This window comes from Anguilla rostrata, chromosome 18 (genome assembly GCF_018555375.3).
Source record: "Anguilla rostrata isolate EN2019 chromosome 18, ASM1855537v3, whole genome shotgun sequence".
Taxonomy (NCBI): Eukaryota; Metazoa; Chordata; class Actinopteri; order Anguilliformes; family Anguillidae; genus Anguilla; species Anguilla rostrata.
In genome coordinates, this window is record NC_057950.1 from 19,417,641 (window position 1) to 19,434,568 (window position 16,928).

Consider the following 16,928-nt stretch of genomic DNA (forward strand, 5'->3'; position numbering starts at 1 on the left):
CACATTACTGTAACAATACCAATGCACAGCTGACCTGCAGAAACCTCATTCTGCATAGAGAAGTATTCAACACATTCAGTCAGCCTCTGCACCTGGGAGAAATGGCCATCATGTTGCTTTTGAAACCAAATGGACCTAAAGGTTCAGGACATTATGGTGGCCCACAACAGCGACTGTGCATGAAAAGCGAAAGCACAGACACAAAGGGAAATGCGAGTTCATAAACTATGCAAACTCAAAAACACATGCAGAAATAAAAACAAACACAACAGAGGAGAATTGCTGCAAAACCAGTAGTTACAACATAAGTGCACTGTAGCCACAACATTCTCAACACAAACAACACATCAGCTCAGCAGTCCAGCTGAAATGCACTCTGGGTAAGGGCAGGTCGCCCTGTGGCTTGATGACAATGCACTCTGGGTAAACAGCATGCCAAGTCCCAGATCACCCTTACTACAAAAGTAGTAGCAGGCTGAGAGACAGAGGAGCACTTTAAAGTTAGCAGGCAGGAATGTAGCCATACTCTGAACAGCACCAAAACATCTGCATGCACGATGGGCACAGAACCCTGGAGACGCTCAGACACTGTTTACTGTTTCCTGAAAGCATTCTCTGGCTGCATTTGATCCCAGATTTCAAACCACTGCATTTCCTTTCTTCTGTGGGCCCACAAATTAAGACTCAAACAGCACAGGTACTGGGGCTCCACGAGGCCCCCCAGGGAACTCTGCAAGTGCTCCTCTCCTCTCTGAGCCTTAATGGACACTTGCACTTCAGCTTTACCTCAGTTGACACTGGATTAGAGGAAAAGGGTTTTTCCATGGGAAGCCATCTAAGGTGAACTGTGGCCCTCAGGGGAGAGAGAGACTGCAGGACAGGTTATAGTCTGCCATTTACTAGTGGAGCACACACACACACACACACTGACACACATGCAGAGCACCACATGCTAACCATCGTTCTCACAAAGGCATCACACACAGGCACGAAGCACACCCTACCCATTCCCTACCCATTATCCCTTAAATGCCACACTGCTGTCCACACACGTACGTACATACATGCACACAAAAAACGTGCCCATTCTCACCATTCATTGTATTGCCCTTAGCAAGTGAACTGCATCTTAAGTACTGAGCTGTTACTTGTGCTTTTGAGCCCCAGGTAAAGCCAAGCATATACGTGTGCACAGGAAAAAACAATCTAAACTTTCTGTACACTGATATATCATACAGAAACAACTAACCTAGACGTTGCGTATACTTACATAGCATACAGAAAGAGCTAAGGTAGACTTTGTGAATATTAACAGAGAAATCAATGATTGGCACAACAGCACACAAAGCATAATATGGACACAACAGAACACATTTCCTGGCCCAGGATCACTGAGCCCTGGGTCCCTGCTATAATGCTGAGGCATTGTGGGAAGAGTCTCCATGTTACAGCTTAACGGGCGATTTAACCCACGAGCCCTGCCCTGTGTGAGCGGTCATGGTCACGGTCACGGTCATGGTCACGGTCACGGCCTCGGCACAGCCCTGCTCGGTGCCCCTCCCAGGGTAACCCCCCCCCCCATGGCCAGCTCTGCCCCCAAAATCAGGGCAGTCGGGGGGGCGGAGCCTTCAGCCCACTCATGCCGCTGTGTGACATGCAGGGGCAGGCCCAATGCGCACATTACAGTAAAGAGCAGCAGGTTCTGTGCTGTCCCAGCTGAGCTCAGATCACACAAAAGTGCGCTAGGGGGGAGGCTCACAGCCCATGTGATATGGGTGGTGGGGGGAGGAGGGGGATATAAAGACAGACAGTGGGGAGGATCTGAGACTCTCTCAGGTGCTTACAGGGCCTGAGCTCCTGATCTCATTAACCTCTCAGGCCCGGAGACCAGCCAGACCGACAGGGCGATGGTCTGCATCCCTGCCCAGCCAGCAGTCTGCCACTGGCCCCGCCCATAGCCCCACCCACAGGGAGAAGGCGAGGGGTTGCACACAGGGAACAGAGTAAGCTGCTGCTCAGGTGTGCCAGACAGGGAGGAGAAGATGCGCTGGGCTGCGCTGTGAGCGCTGCACTCAGCCACCACATCACCCTCCATCTGCCCACTGTGGCACAGTAATGTGCACTAACAGAGTACACAATACAGAGAGAGAGGGAGAGGAGGGGGGAGAGAGAGAGAGAGAGAAAGCTCTGAAGGGCAGAGGAAGTGGAGACAGACACAGGGAGTGTGCAGACGGGTGTCTGAGCAAAGATCTGGCACAGCATCCACCCCCCCACACAGCTGCCTCTGTACTCAGTGACCCTGGGATGATTCACAGCAGTGACAGTGTCCTACAGCTCCAGTCTGCACGCCCATGCACACATCCAACCAAACATCCATGCGCACACGCATGCACGCACACCCAAGCACAAATGCACGCCCATGCACACATCCAACCAAACACATCCATGCGCACACGCATGCACACACACCCAAGCACACGTGCACGCCCATGCACACACGCCTGCACGCATGTCCATGGACACACCCGTGCACACACGCATACACGTACACATACAAGCTCACACACATTAGCACACCCATACATGCGGATGCACACACACCCAAGCACACATGCATGCCCATGTCGACACACATGCACGCATGGCCATGGACACACCCGTGCACACACGCATACACGTACACATACCCATGCACACATGCAAGCTCACACACATCAGCACACTCATACATGCGGATGCACACATACCCATGCACACATGCATGCCCATGTCGACACACATGCACGCATGGCCATGGACACACCCGTGCACACACGCATACACGTACACATACCCATGCACACATGCAAGCATGCACGCATGTAAGCATGAACACAAAAAAGTTTCTCCATTGTAAAACTGCAAAATTAATGTTTATTCAAGAAAACACAGTTTAAAAATGGCCCTTTCCCTCACAATATTTCATTCTATTTCTGTCTTGGCTTTCCTGATGCAGAAAGGCATATTGGACGTCTGTACATGGATAGTATCTTTGGACTCACAGCACTTCCTGTTCCATCAAGCCATTAGTTTCTGCTTGAACTGTCTTTCAGCACATCTTTAAATAATCACTTGCAAACAGCTAATGAGACAGCTATTACAGCCTAACTAGCTACTGATTCCTTTTGGCTTCTGAACAACATTTGACAGTACTTTTACTTAAGCACAGTTTGAATAAAATATTCTACTTATCACTACACTATTTCACCTGAAATTGGCTCAATTAAATGTTAAATTCATACAGCCAAATTTGTCATTATTCTTTCATAAAATTTCACCAACTAGTCCATAGGTTGTTGGTTTCCCATATTGCTGCAGGTGCAAAATCAGTTTGAATTGTTACTCCAGTGGTTAATATTTGGGTTGGTGCTGACACCATAAAATCAATCTCACACCCAAGAGCAGAGGCACATTAACTCCATTGTCAGGTGTACTCAGATACAGCAGGTAAACACTGTGAGGTGTGTACAGGCACAGCAGTTAACTTCAGATCACCCAGCCAATAAGAGCGTGAACCAGCCGTAGCTTTACAGCACCCAGCCAATAAGAGTGTGAATCAGCCTTGGCTTTACAGCACCCAGCCAATAAGAGTGTGAATCAGCCTTGGCTTTACAGCACCCAGCCAATAAGAGCGTGAATCAGCCTTGGCTTTACAGCACCCAGCCAATAAGAGTGTGAATCAGCCTGGCTTACACCCAGCCAATAAGAGTGTGAATCAGCCTTGGCTTTACAGCACCCAGCCAATAAGAGTGTGAATCAGCCTTGGCTTTACAGCCCCAGCCAATAAGAGTGTGAATCAGCCTTGGCTTTACAGCCGCTGTGTAATCATTGCTTACAGCACCCAGCCAATAAGAGCGTGAATCAGCCTTGGCTTTACAGCACCCAACCAATAAGAGCGTGAATCGGCCTTGGCTTTACAGCACCCAGCCAATAAGAGTGTGAACTAGTTTTAGGTGGTGAAGGTTACCCTACAAGCACACACACACACACACACACGTAGCAGCTCTGTAGTCACAGTACATTATTACTCTCACAGAACAGAGCAGGTCAAAATATACATGAGCCAGTTACAAATGCCAAACAGCTTTCCACCTTTACCCAGCCTGAGGTTAAATGTGGGAGACCCAGCACCAGAGAAACAAATGCCCAGAGGAAGAGAGAGAACAGCAAGCCTGGTCATAAGGGAGCCATGCTCTCTGGGTGCTATTTGCATGTCTACAGCTACAACAAATACAGCTCTGAACGCATACACTGATAACATTCATCAGGAGCTAATATGTCACTAGAAGCACTGCAAATGCAGTGCAGTCAAAACCAATTTAAATCAGCCTCCATCTCCCCAGCACACTGTTGAGTATTTTAAACAAGTCCCCGGGGTGAGGAGGCAGCCGGAACAACCTGGAAGCACAGAGACCGTCGAGGAGAGCGAGCAGGGAGAGAGACTGGTGTCCTGGGGTGACCCACAGCCGGCCACAGAGCCCTCCCAGAGTGGAGTACTCTCATTCTCTCTCCTGCAGTAATTATGAATGAAGGAGACGTGCTCTCGCATAAACACACTCTCCGAGACCTCAAAAGACATCCAAGATGGCTCGTGGACAAGATAAAGCTCAGGGTAAGTACCTGGAATGCCAGGATTTTACACAGCAGACTGCTGATGTAGTTTGTGCTGGGTAAATACAAATAAACATCCCTGAAGTTCAAATTCAAATATTTCATTAGCCTGGAAACCTTCAAGACCAACTGAATTCCCAGTTAGTTCATGTTAACTGATCATTATAAGGTAAATATATATGGTTATTTTTCAACAAGCAATGCTGTTACAAGCAAGACAAGCAATAGTCAAGAAGGACCACACAGTGCCTTAGCAACTGACTCGGTACCAGTTACGCAAGCACACCCAATCAATACCAGTTACGTAAGCATGTGTTCCCAGCATGCATTGGGGTTTACAGAGGAGAGAATCATTTCCCATCAAGAAACGAGATACTTTTAAGTTTGACTGATGACATCAGCGTGGCTCTAGGTGCTGTCATTACTGCCAGTTCAAATCATGCTCTAGACGGGAATTAATAAAACATGGAGCTAAAGCTGCTGTTCAGACAGTTTTAACACACCAGCACACCAGTACTCATGCACATACGTACCCCCCTGCCTGTGCCTGACCACCCCTCATGTGTGTATATACCCCCCTGCCTGTATCTTACCCTCTCTCATGTACGTATTTACCCCTCTGCCTGTATCTTACCCTCCCTCATGTGTGTATATACCCCTGCCTGCTATCCAGTAGTATACCTTGCCTGATCTACCCCTCATGTGTGTATATACCCCCTGCCTGTATCTTACCCTCCTCATTGCTATATACCCCTCGTGACCCTAGTATTTACCCCTCTGCCTGTATCTTACCCTCCCTCATGTGTGTATATACCCCCCTGCCTGTATCTTACCCTCCCTCATGTGTGTATATACCCCCCTGCCTGTATCTTACCCTCCCTCATGTACGTATATACCCCTCTGCCTGTATCTTACCCTCCCTCATGTGTGTATATACCCCTCTGCCTGTATCTGACCCTCCCTCATGTGTGTATATACCCCCCTGCCTGTATCTGACCCTCCCTCATGTACGTATATACCCCCTTGGTGCAGGCACATGTCTGTCTGGCTCTCTCCAGATGGAGCAGGGAGCCGAGGTTCTCTGGCCTGCAGCTGGAGATCAGCAGTTGAGGGCCGCTGGAGAGGCTGAGCTATTTTCATACATAAAAGAGCGCTTTCACACAGGAAGTGGGAGCGGATCGGGGGAAGCTGGGGGAAGAGATGGCAGGATATTTGAAGTGAGCTCCACAGCGCTTATATCCTCCCTGACCTCCCTGTGCTCACGGGACGGGCTGCGCTGAGCGCATCACAGGTGATCTGAGTGCAGATTCAGACATGCAGGGAAACGGGACCCCCACGTCAGGGCCAGGGGGCCAGCAGACACGGCCTGAGGAACAAAGCAGGGCTGCATGAATGACGTAACGCTACACCCTCAGACGGACTCACCCACCGCTGTCTCGCAGAAAGATCCACAGAACGTTTCATAGAGCCTGAAGGGAAAGCAGGCAGTGGCAGATATGGAAGCTGCTGGGTATGTTGATAAGTTGGGTTCTGAGCCTGCAGCTGACACCCGCCCAGCTCTGACCAGCTTCACCAATTCTGCTAATGGCTCCCGCTCATTACTGAGTTATGAGCAGGGCTGGTATAACATGGGATTAAGGAGCGTCAGGATTCCATTGTAACAGGACACAGTGAGCGTGCGGACTTTCACACGCACACACACACATACAAGCACGCACACACAGAAGCGCGCGCGCACACACACACACAAACACACACCCTACAGCCTGTAGCCTCTGAGATACAGGCCTCATCCAAGCACTTCTGCCACATAGCGTATGAATGAGTGAAAACTCCTATCCATGGCCACTTCTACAGTATTGTTGGTAAATATTTAGAGATATTTTTGCTTAGTAGTTAGGAGGCTAATTCGGACACAGCCCTACCATGACAAGGGGGTGGGGTAACATGCTCTGACCCCATCCCCTGCTCTGGCTGCACCCCTCCCTGCTCTGATCACACCCCTCCCTGCTCTGGTTGCACCCCACCCTGCTCTAGCCTCACCCCTCCCTGCTCTGGCTGCACCTCTCCCTGATCTGATCACACCCCTCCCTGCTCTGATCACACCCCTCCCTGCTCTGGTTGCACCGCACCCTGCTCTAGCCTCACCCCTCCCTGCTCTGGCTGCACCCCTCCTTGCTCTGGCCACACCCGTCCATGCTCTAGACATGGACCACTGTGCGGATCACACTTCGGCCAGCAGTGGTAAGGGCCTCAATGTGGTCAGTGTTCCACAGACAGCCCTGAGGAGCGTCTGAATGGGGTGCAAGAGGCTCCCCTCGTGTCCTCCTCAATGAGGCCATTCATACGGGAGCAGCACTTCCAGTGCCCTTTCCATTGCCCCATCCCGCCACCTCACCCACATGTCAAAGGGGCACACGCACACTTACACCCACACCCATTCACTCCAACACACACACATGCGCGCACACACACACACACACATGCGCGCGCACACACACACACACACACACACACACACAAACAGACACACACACACTCACACGCACTCACTCACACTGACATCTTCAGGAGTGAATGGATGCACAAGGGCTGTAGGGCAGGGCCAGTGAGATACCAAATTACATCACTCTGCGGGCCGGGGCCGGAACAGCAAACCATGTATATCACTCGATGGGGCGGGGCCAGGACAGTGGCATGATTGCTTAACTCTGTGGGGGCGGGCCAAACCAGCAGTATGATTTCTTAACTCTGTGGGGCGGGGCCAGAATGGCTGCCTGATTGCGCTACTTCATGGGGCGGGGCTAGAAAGCCTGCATTATTCTATTACTCTATGGGGCGGGGCTAGAAAGCCTGCATGATTGCGTTACTCCATGGGGTGAGGCCAGAGCAGCTGCATGAATGCGTTACTCAGTGGAGCAGGAGCTAGAACAGGTCGTTGATGGCAGAGATGAAATAAAAACAGAATGCATGGTTCTCAGTAGGGGGTGCTCGATGTGGAAATTCTGGGCCGATATCAAGAAGCAATGTTTGTCTGCCCACACTGACTGACACTTCCCTATTTACAAATAGTAGACGAGCACATGCAAATTTTATTTGTTTAACAAAATATTTCAACTTCCTTATTTTATTATTAAGCAGAGAGCACTGTGTGCTTAATGCTGTAGGATATTTAAGTCAGACATAATGGGACTTGTGTTGCCCAAAAAGTTCCACTTTCGACTCATCTGTCCATAAAACATTATCCTAAAAGGCATAGAGAAATTTTTGCAGGCCAGCCACTCCTGGGAAGATTCACCACTGTTCCAAGTGTTCTCTATTTGGAGATGGCTTTCATTGTGGTTCGGTGGAGTTGGGCTTTGTACAATGTGGCTTGGTACAGTAACCCTTTCCAGACTGAAATATTTCAATAACTTTTTTCTCATCTCTTCTGGAATTTCCTTTGATCGTGGAATAGTGCACTTGTAGAAACTTTGAGGTGACTACTGCACTCTGATGGTAAGGTTGAATGAGAGTGAGGTTTAGATTCAACAGGGTTGGTTGCAATCAAGGTTGGCTGTGTTCACTTAACCTAATTTAATTGATTATAATTTATAATATTGTATAATATAATATTATAATATTGATTTAATTAGATTCAGCTAATTAGTTGACTGATTGATTAACTAATGGAGCAATTACTTTTTCACAAGGTTGAGAAGGGTGTTTGATCAGTTTTTAAATTAAATAAATGAAATTATTTATTTTTGTCTAATATTACATTTTCTCGAAAGATCTGTAACCATTCAGTGTGACAAACATGCAATAACATACAAAATCAGGAAGGGGCAAATACTTTTTTAAAGCAATACATACTCTTTTATGCTTAAGAATACTTGAAGTATAATTACAGTTTATATCCAGTACGCTTATTAAACAATTTCTTCACATGGGAAGGAACAGTCCATATTTTGAGATTGCAGAGTCATTGGCGCATGTATCTTGCATCATCATATCAGCTATGACACAGCTACAGCTAAGTTTGCTTAAGCTATTATCGGCCCATTTCTGAGACCGGCCAGCACATCTGGCGCACTGTCCCAGCATTACGTCCCCCGAGAGGAATCCTGCACAGTAAACATGCGTGTGGGGAACAGAAGCCCCAGGGGTGCACATCCCCACACTGAGCGGAAGGAGAGAGCGCTGGGTCAGGGCCTCCAGCTGCAGCTGTCTCGTGATGCCATGATGAGCAGACGGACGCAGAGGGTCACATGACTGCTCTGCTCCACAATGCCGCACTTTAGAGCGGAGCTGACTGTCCCGCACTGTCCCGCCCCGCCAGCCTGCCACAGGCTCTTCCTCTCTAAATGGAGGCAGTCTGCAGACTCAGGCTGCTCTTCCTCTCTAAATGGAGGCAGTCTGCAGACTCAGGCTGCTCTTCCTCTCTAAATGGAGGCAGTCTGCACACTCAGGCTGCTCTTCCTCTCTAAATGGAGGCAGTCAGCACTGTCAGGCTGACCGATATTCAAAGAGTTGTGAAAAATCTGGACTGGACACAGTTGTTAAGTAATGATGGAGGTGGTTTTACAGACTAGGCCCATCCTGGCCCTGCAGTACACAAGCGGTTCTAGACTAAACGCGGTATCAAATAAAATCCCAAATATACAGTCATTAGAGCACACAGCCCATCCACAACCAGGTACTTCTGTTTTTGAGTAACAAGAACAAGAATCACAGAAGCTTTGTAGTGGTACCCAAAAGCACACCCCCTGTGTGAGCTAAGATGGTCTCTCCCCAGAATACACCCCCTGTGTGAGCCATGATGGCCTCTCCCTAGAACACACCCCCTGTGTGAGCCATGATGGCCTCTCCCCAGAACACACCCCCCGTGTGAGCCATGATGGCCTCTCCCCAGAACACACCCCCTGTGTGAGCCATGATGGTCTCTCCCTAGGCAGGGTGCCTGATGGGAAGGCTGTAGTGCTGGACCGAAGGTTACCATGAGAGAGATGCAAGAGATAAAGCAAGACATAGCTATAAAGATCTCAACAATCCACAGCCTTCTAGGATCACAACTACAATATTCTCCATCAGAGAGACTGAAGCCCAGGGGGAGTCCCCCATCCCAGCAGGAGAGGAGTCACTGACCCCCACAGGAGGAGTCACTGACTCCCCACAGGAGAGGAGTCGCTGATCCCCGCTGGAGGGGAGTCACTGAGTCCTATGACTATGAGAAACTACATCCTATACAATACACATAACTACAGAGTAGGAAAAGTAACATCCCTGTTGGTTTTGGGTTATGTAACTCTTATGTCATTCAGATGCATTATTTTAAGTGTACACCCACCACAGGAAGTAACTGAATACATTATGAATGTAACATTTGGCTGAGAGGTCCCACCGCTTCATGTAAGAAGACCTCAAGACCTGGAGGGTTAACCAGTCAATTCATATTAGCCTCTGAAATCTTACTTTAAACATAAGAGGAAAATATCAAGCAAACAAGGAGATGAAAATATATATCAAATGATTAAAGTTTGAGATCTAGTGAAATGATACTGATGAACAAACAGACTCAAGGATATAACGATAACGAATGTACGCCAGACCCTGACTGGAAACTGCAGACTGTGGGCCAGTGTCTTACTCACTAACACTAAAGAACTGATGAACTCATTCCCGACACCAAAAGGCTTCTCTAAAACAATGAAAGGGGAACTTAGCCTGCAAAAGCTGCTGTCAAGGTCCCAACACAAATGGTCAACGAGAACAAAAACCAACTCCAAAAAACTTTCCTCATTCAGCACCTGTGTGTGTGGGTGTGTCTTTGTGTATGTGCGTGTGTCTATGTGTGAGTATGAGTGTGTGTGTGTGTGTGTGTGTGTGTGTGAGAGTATGAGTATGTGTGGGAAACCACGTGCCTGGAGTCACACTCAGTCTGGCTGGCCCTCCTGAGCACATAAACATTATGTAGTGCCGTAAACAGGAAATGATGTCACCTCCCCCCGCTTTGTCCCATGAATCGCACAGCTCTGTTTAAAAGTGGCAGAGCAGACACAGCCTGTGTCAGGCTGGGCCGCAGGAACAACAGCACTGCAGTGTCCACCCCGCTGGACGGAGGGAGGGATGGAGGGAGAGAGAAAGCCAGAAAGAGAGAGGTGAATGGGGTCATCTTGGAAGGAGCCCAAGCCCAACAAAACCACGTCTGTTTCCCAGGCCGGGGCCAAGTCTTCCCGGCCCTCCGGCCTGGGCGTGGCCCTCTCAGGAGGCGGGAGGGAATTTCAAACTGAGCCGGACGCAGAGCAGCGGCGGGAACTAGGCTCCGAATCTCCGGCTCTGAAACGCCCCGCCCAACTCCTGCACCCCTCACGCGCCCCAGTCATATCACCGCCCCCTCTCACCGAGCAGCACCTTAAACACACCGAGAGCATCATCACATTCAACAGCAAATCGGATTCAGAGGCCATGCGTGCAGCTGCAGGAACCCAGGAGACCGGTCCATCTTTGCGCTTTCATTCTACATTAAATTTGACCTCAAGCTATTTTATATGAAGAGACACAGCTCGTGAAAATGTCACGGTCAACCATAAATCGCATTAAAAACATTATAAACTGTCTTTTAAATCGGCACAAACTGGATGAACTAAACCTCCCAGGGGACTGTCATAAATACAAAAAGATTAATATTTATACAAAACGCAAAACACAATGCTGGTAAACTTACTGGTGTCACATGATCACATGCAAAGTTTTAACGGACAGAGAAACGATAAACGATAAACAGTGCCTGTATAACACACATGCAGGACAGGACCTGCTCTGAAGACAATCTCCCTATGATGCTGTCCCTGCATCATAGCCCTGGGGGGCCAGAATAACCCTAACCCTAACCCTAACCCAACGCCCACTGAGCTTCCAAACCCAGCTCTTGCACTGTGTGCACTTGAGCCTGTAGAATGGGGGAGCAGGACAGTGCCTGAAGTGCTGTGAGCCAGACAGGGCAGCAGAGTGTGAAACAGCGGGATGAGAGGGGAGAGGTCTCTGCAGTCTGTCTGAGAGAGACTCAGCAGTGCACTAACAGTCAGACGCAGCAGGGGCACCCACAGAGGAAGCCTAACCTTAACCCCCCCAAAAAAGAGCTGGAAATAAGCACATGCAATAAAAAAGGCTTCCCTGATATGCTCGAGAGTAATGCACCCAGAAATGAACTCCTGAACTGAAAACCACTGCAACAGAAATAACCACACGCTCCACCTTTTTCACCCCAGGATTCAAAAACACTGTATGGCAGCCAGGTAAATCAGAGGAGTGTGGGAGCAACTGACTGGAATAAGAGACACAGACACACTGACACAGAAACAACAGACTCACATCACACACCCACACACACACAGACCCACACACTCACACAGACAGAGACACACACAGACACACACACACACACACACACTCGCACATGAACCCACGCATGAGGCAGAGGCTTACCTCTTTTCTGCACCCACCCTTCTTTGACGATAGTGACATCGCTCATGATGGCTCCACGGTGAGCCTGCCAGTCCCAAAAGGCAGTCTCCTCTCCTGGGGAGTGAGGAGGGGGGCGGGGGCAGGGGGCGGTGGGCGGGGGGGAGGGTTTGCGCTCTCCCTCTCTCTCTCTCACTCGCTCCCTCTCTCTCAAGCACTGTGTGTATGTCGCCGTCTCTCTCGCGGGCGGCTGGTACTTCTCCCGTACCGCTGGCGCTCTCTCCCTTCGCTCGCCCCAGTCCTTCCCACCCTCTGCCGGTGCCTCAGCCTGGAAGGAAGTAACAGAAAAAAGTAACACATGACTTTATTCTCGCTCTCTCTCTCTCTTCCACCCCCTTTAGATTCACTCTGACATTACAAACAACAAAGTCATTGTTAAAACACGAAACAAGCCCCTCCCCCTTCCTCTCCCCCTCCCTGCACAACACCACTGGTCCTTCCTCATTTCTCCTTCTTCAGTTGCTTTGGGTGCTGGATGTCTCTGTGCTCAGACTGTAAGTCTGTGTCTGTGTCTGTGATCAGGCTGTGGATGCTGGATGTGACTGTGCTCAGACTGTAAGTCTGTGTCTGTGATCAGGCTGTGGGTGCTGCATGCGTCTGTGCTCAGACTGTGGGTAGTGGATGTGTCTGTGCTCAGACTGTGGGTGCTTGGTGTGTCTGTGCTCAGACTGGGTGCTCGGTGAGTCTGTGCTCAGACTGTGGGAGCTGGATGTGTCTGTTGCCAACTAAGATGCCTCACATAGGCAGAAACATTTGTATCCATTTGTTTGAAAGCAATCACACAAATCCTTTTAACAATAAAAAATATCTAATTCTGTCTGTTAAAATCTTATCTGTTAAAATCACGGTGGCGAAATCAAGAGACATGACAAAGCTTCTGTTTTAATATAACAAAGGATGTGAAATTATAACTGCTAAAATTTAAGAGTAACTGTTACACAACTTTTGTTGTTATGGCTCAATAGGTAGTTTACTCATTGCTGAGCAACTTAGTTAACTGTCGTAACATTATGTCATAACATCATTGTCTTAACTTTCATTTGCAAGCAAGCTAGCAGTCTCAAAAAAAGCCAACTCTTCTTTTTTTAAATTTTCTAGCATAGTTAGACATCTGTTTGATGCAGGTTAATATCTGGTCTAATTTTGAGAAATACCAGCTAACCTCAGACACCTCTCCAGAATGACAATGACTTCAGTGACTTCACAGGCCGTTCCATTTGCAAGAGATTAACCTGAAGCCTACAGTGGAAGCCATCTCTCAAGGCCCCCGTTTAGCTGGGCAACAAGGCAGCTGCCTCTGGAGCAGAAAGCAGCCCTGGTGTCTGCCATCATCCTGGGTGACTTATGGAGCACATAAAGAGTCCTGCTCCTGGCCACAACTACAGATTCAACTGATAACCGTTTGGGCACGAGGACACTACTGGCATCACGGCTGTTGTCGCCCTCTTGCAGTCAGTCATGCTGTTGACCCCGATAATCTGACTCGACCCCACAGTAAAACCGAAACGTGCTGGTCAAAGATCAACAGCTTGGACAAGAGGCCTCGTGATGAGACTACCCTTAATTTATATCTTCAATAATGTGGTGTCTTCTGGGCAGACAATGCGGTGCATTCTGCCGAATTTCAGCCCGCATACGAATCAACCAGTGCGGCTGGAGGCATTCTCTGCCATGTACTTTCTGTACTGTGACCTCATCTCCATCTGTAACCCTTTCTGCTCTCTCCCGTCTGAATAAAGCTAAGAGTAGTAGGCTATATAAGGACGGTTGGCTGTGTACGCTAGGTCCTATCCATCCGAAGCCTTGTCCCCCATGGTAAAATCAGACATGGGATTGGCTGGTTCACAGTTCACAGAGGACCCTCCCTGACACACAGTTGCTCAGAGTGAATCTGACTTTTTTACAGTCTGACACCCTGAAGGAAAACCACTAAATTTCCAGCAATAAGATCATTATGCACAACTGCCTTCAAAGATGCCCGCTATTGCGGTGAATCTCCTGCTTCTCCGCATGGTGGTGACTGCTTAGAACCACAGCCATGACACATTCCTTCTCTATGACTCTCGACAACCCAACAGCACACCCAGACAATATCTATCCAATAAACGACTGCTACCACATAGGCTAATACATTCCAGTCATGCATTCCCACATTATGTACAAGAACAAATGTTCAGGGACCACTCAAACCAATTCAATGTACCTGGACCATTTAAACTGTAGATCCAGTTCTATTCCTTAATGATGGTCCTGAAAAAAAGCACTTCAATTATGATTACCCACTTTAAGTTGAAATGCAGCACTGTGATAAGACTGGCACTAAACAGCAGCACAGTATTCAGACTGGCACTAAACAGCAGCACAGTGTTCAGACTGGCACTAAACAGCAGCACAGTGTTCAGACTGGCACTAAACAGCAGCACAGTGTTCAGACTGGCACTAAACAGCAGCGCAGTGTTCAGACTGGCACTAAACAGCAGCACAGTGTTCAGACTGGCACTAAACAGCAGCACAGTGTTCAGACTGGCACTAAACAACAGCGCAGTGTTTAGACTGGCACTAAACAGCAGCACAGTGTTCAGACTGGCACTAAACAGCAGCACAGTGTTCAGACTGGCACTAAACAGCAGCGCAGTGTTTAGACTGGCACTAAACAGCAGCACAGTGTTCAGACTGGCATTAAACAGCAGCGCAGTGTTCAGACTGGCACTAAACAGCAGCGCAGTGTTCAGACTGGCACTAAACAGCAGCACAGTGTTCAGGCTGCCATTAAACAGCAGCACAGTGTTCAGACTGGCACTAAACAGCAGCGCAGTGTTCAGACTGGCACTAAACAGCAGCACAGTGTTCAGGCTGCCATTAAACAGCAGCACAGCGTTCAGACTGCAGGACCACAGCTTGTTCATTCACAGCGCACTCTTCACCCGTAGCTTTTCCTTCATTGGAACAGAATGTAACAGAACGGTCATTGTAACTCCATCAGCACTTCACAACCATAAAGGCATCAGCTCCAAGGACACAAACCTATACTGAGGAAGCCAGCTTTACAATGACAATTAAGTAACATTACATTCATTTAGCACATCCTGTTAGCCTGAGCAGCTTATAATGTAGGGGAAACATTATGGCTATCAATGTTCCTAAACCAGGGAGTAACATATGCATCATCGCTAAAAGAATTGAGCACATTAACTATCATAACCAAGAACCAAAATATAATTCCTGAATATGTAAAATTTATATTCATAACAAGCCCCAAGAAGAGGAAAGTACTAAAACCTGACTCCACGCAGATTTTGCTGAGGATATATGCAAGCCGCATAAAAAGGAAAGATCAAAGAGTAGCTGACAGAAAGTCATCTTCAGAAAGACCAAAAGCAAAACAAGATTTCCACATTTCCGCAACAAAAAGAATAAGCCAATTTCATTAAAAGCATCTTTAAAATCAGTTCTCACAAGACAATATTTTCAAATCCATTCACACGTTTCACAATGTTACTCCACGCTAGTTCCTCTTTATTTTTATATTGCATTTCCTGTTGTTTCTATCATATTTTTGTACCTTGTTATAATAGGCTCCAACTGTTGAAAGGTGCGTGAAATGAGCACCCATTGTTGCTGTCAGGATTATTATTTTTTTATTATAATTTTATTTTATTAATTTTATTTATTAAAACCTGGACAGATACCAATTCTATTATCAAAGTACTTAGGCACATAATTAGACTGCAGGGCCTTATGGCAACATCTATATTTCAGTTATTTTCTTGACTTTCCTGATGACACACAGTAAACAGTTAAACAAAGACCTTCATTCAAAGTGGCATGCAGCTCACTTCCTGTACAGTGCAGCTTGAGCAGGTCTCTCAGAAGGCCTGGTGTGCTGGGTGAACTGGTCACTTCCCACTCACCAGAGGGAGAAACATGCCACATCTGCGGCTTTGTCTGTCTTCCTTACCGTCATTTGCCAAATGATTATCATTTCCCGAATACTTTTGACTTGAGGCTTTAACTCATAACATAAAAACCACTGCTGTACAAAAACAAAACAAGGATTTATTTGTGTAAAACGCTGTACGCGTGTTGTCGCTGAGTCTGGGACAACATGTTTCCCCACAAACACAGATCATTCACAGGCACTTACTTTTCCATAAAAATGTACTTTGATTTCATTTCCAGAAATTTTTTTATCGATGCAGTTGCCAGCCAACATCTGCTTAGTTTAACATTTTCAACCAAACCAGATTTTCAAATACGAACACCAATTGTGGAAAGGACGTGACAGCGGAATATTACTTTTAGCTCATTTTAATAAAAAAATGACATTTCTTCATGCGTTAAGTTAGCTGCAATGACACTGTGCTTAGGCACCACCTAAGCCTCTTTGCCAGAAAAATACAGGTCTAGAAGTAAGAATTTCAGTGTTTTACATTACATTAAAAAAATTTTCGGGGAATTTCACAGCAAGGCTGAGAGAAAAGGAGAACCTGTCCCCTGAGGAGTAACAGTCCGGTGACACCTGACCGGGTGTCCGACATCATGTGGCTGTAACTGAGAACCTCAAATCAAATCTTATTTTGTAAAGCATTTCTCACAATGACATTTTCAGCAGACCCTAGCCTAAAACCCACACAGAAGCCCAGGGTAACAGAGTCAAAGGAAAACTCCCTCGGAGGCAAGGTCAGGGCAGGGCGGGGTAGGGTGGGGCAGGGTGGGGTACGACAGAGCAGGGCGGGGCAGCTGCACCAGCTCAGAGCTATCACAGAGCGCACCAC

General features: G+C 47.8%; 1 protein-coding gene across 4 annotated transcripts in view; it reads right to left on the reverse strand.

Moving 5' to 3' along the window:
- Positions 1 to 16,928, reverse strand: part of LOC135245278 (RAC-gamma serine/threonine-protein kinase-like) — a 68,914-nt gene that overhangs the window by 41,131 nt on the left and 10,855 nt on the right. For 3 of the 4 annotated variants that reach the window (XM_064318237.1, XM_064318236.1, XM_064318235.1), the window contains one exon: positions 12,135 to 12,421. In XM_064318237.1, coding sequence (XP_064174307.1) covers positions 12,135 to 12,156 — 22 coding nt within the window. In that variant the 5' untranslated portion in view covers positions 12,157 to 12,421. Of the gene's footprint in view, positions 1 to 12,117; positions 12,422 to 16,928 lie in introns of all 4 variants that reach the window. The other variant, XM_064318234.1, reaches the window with a different exon arrangement.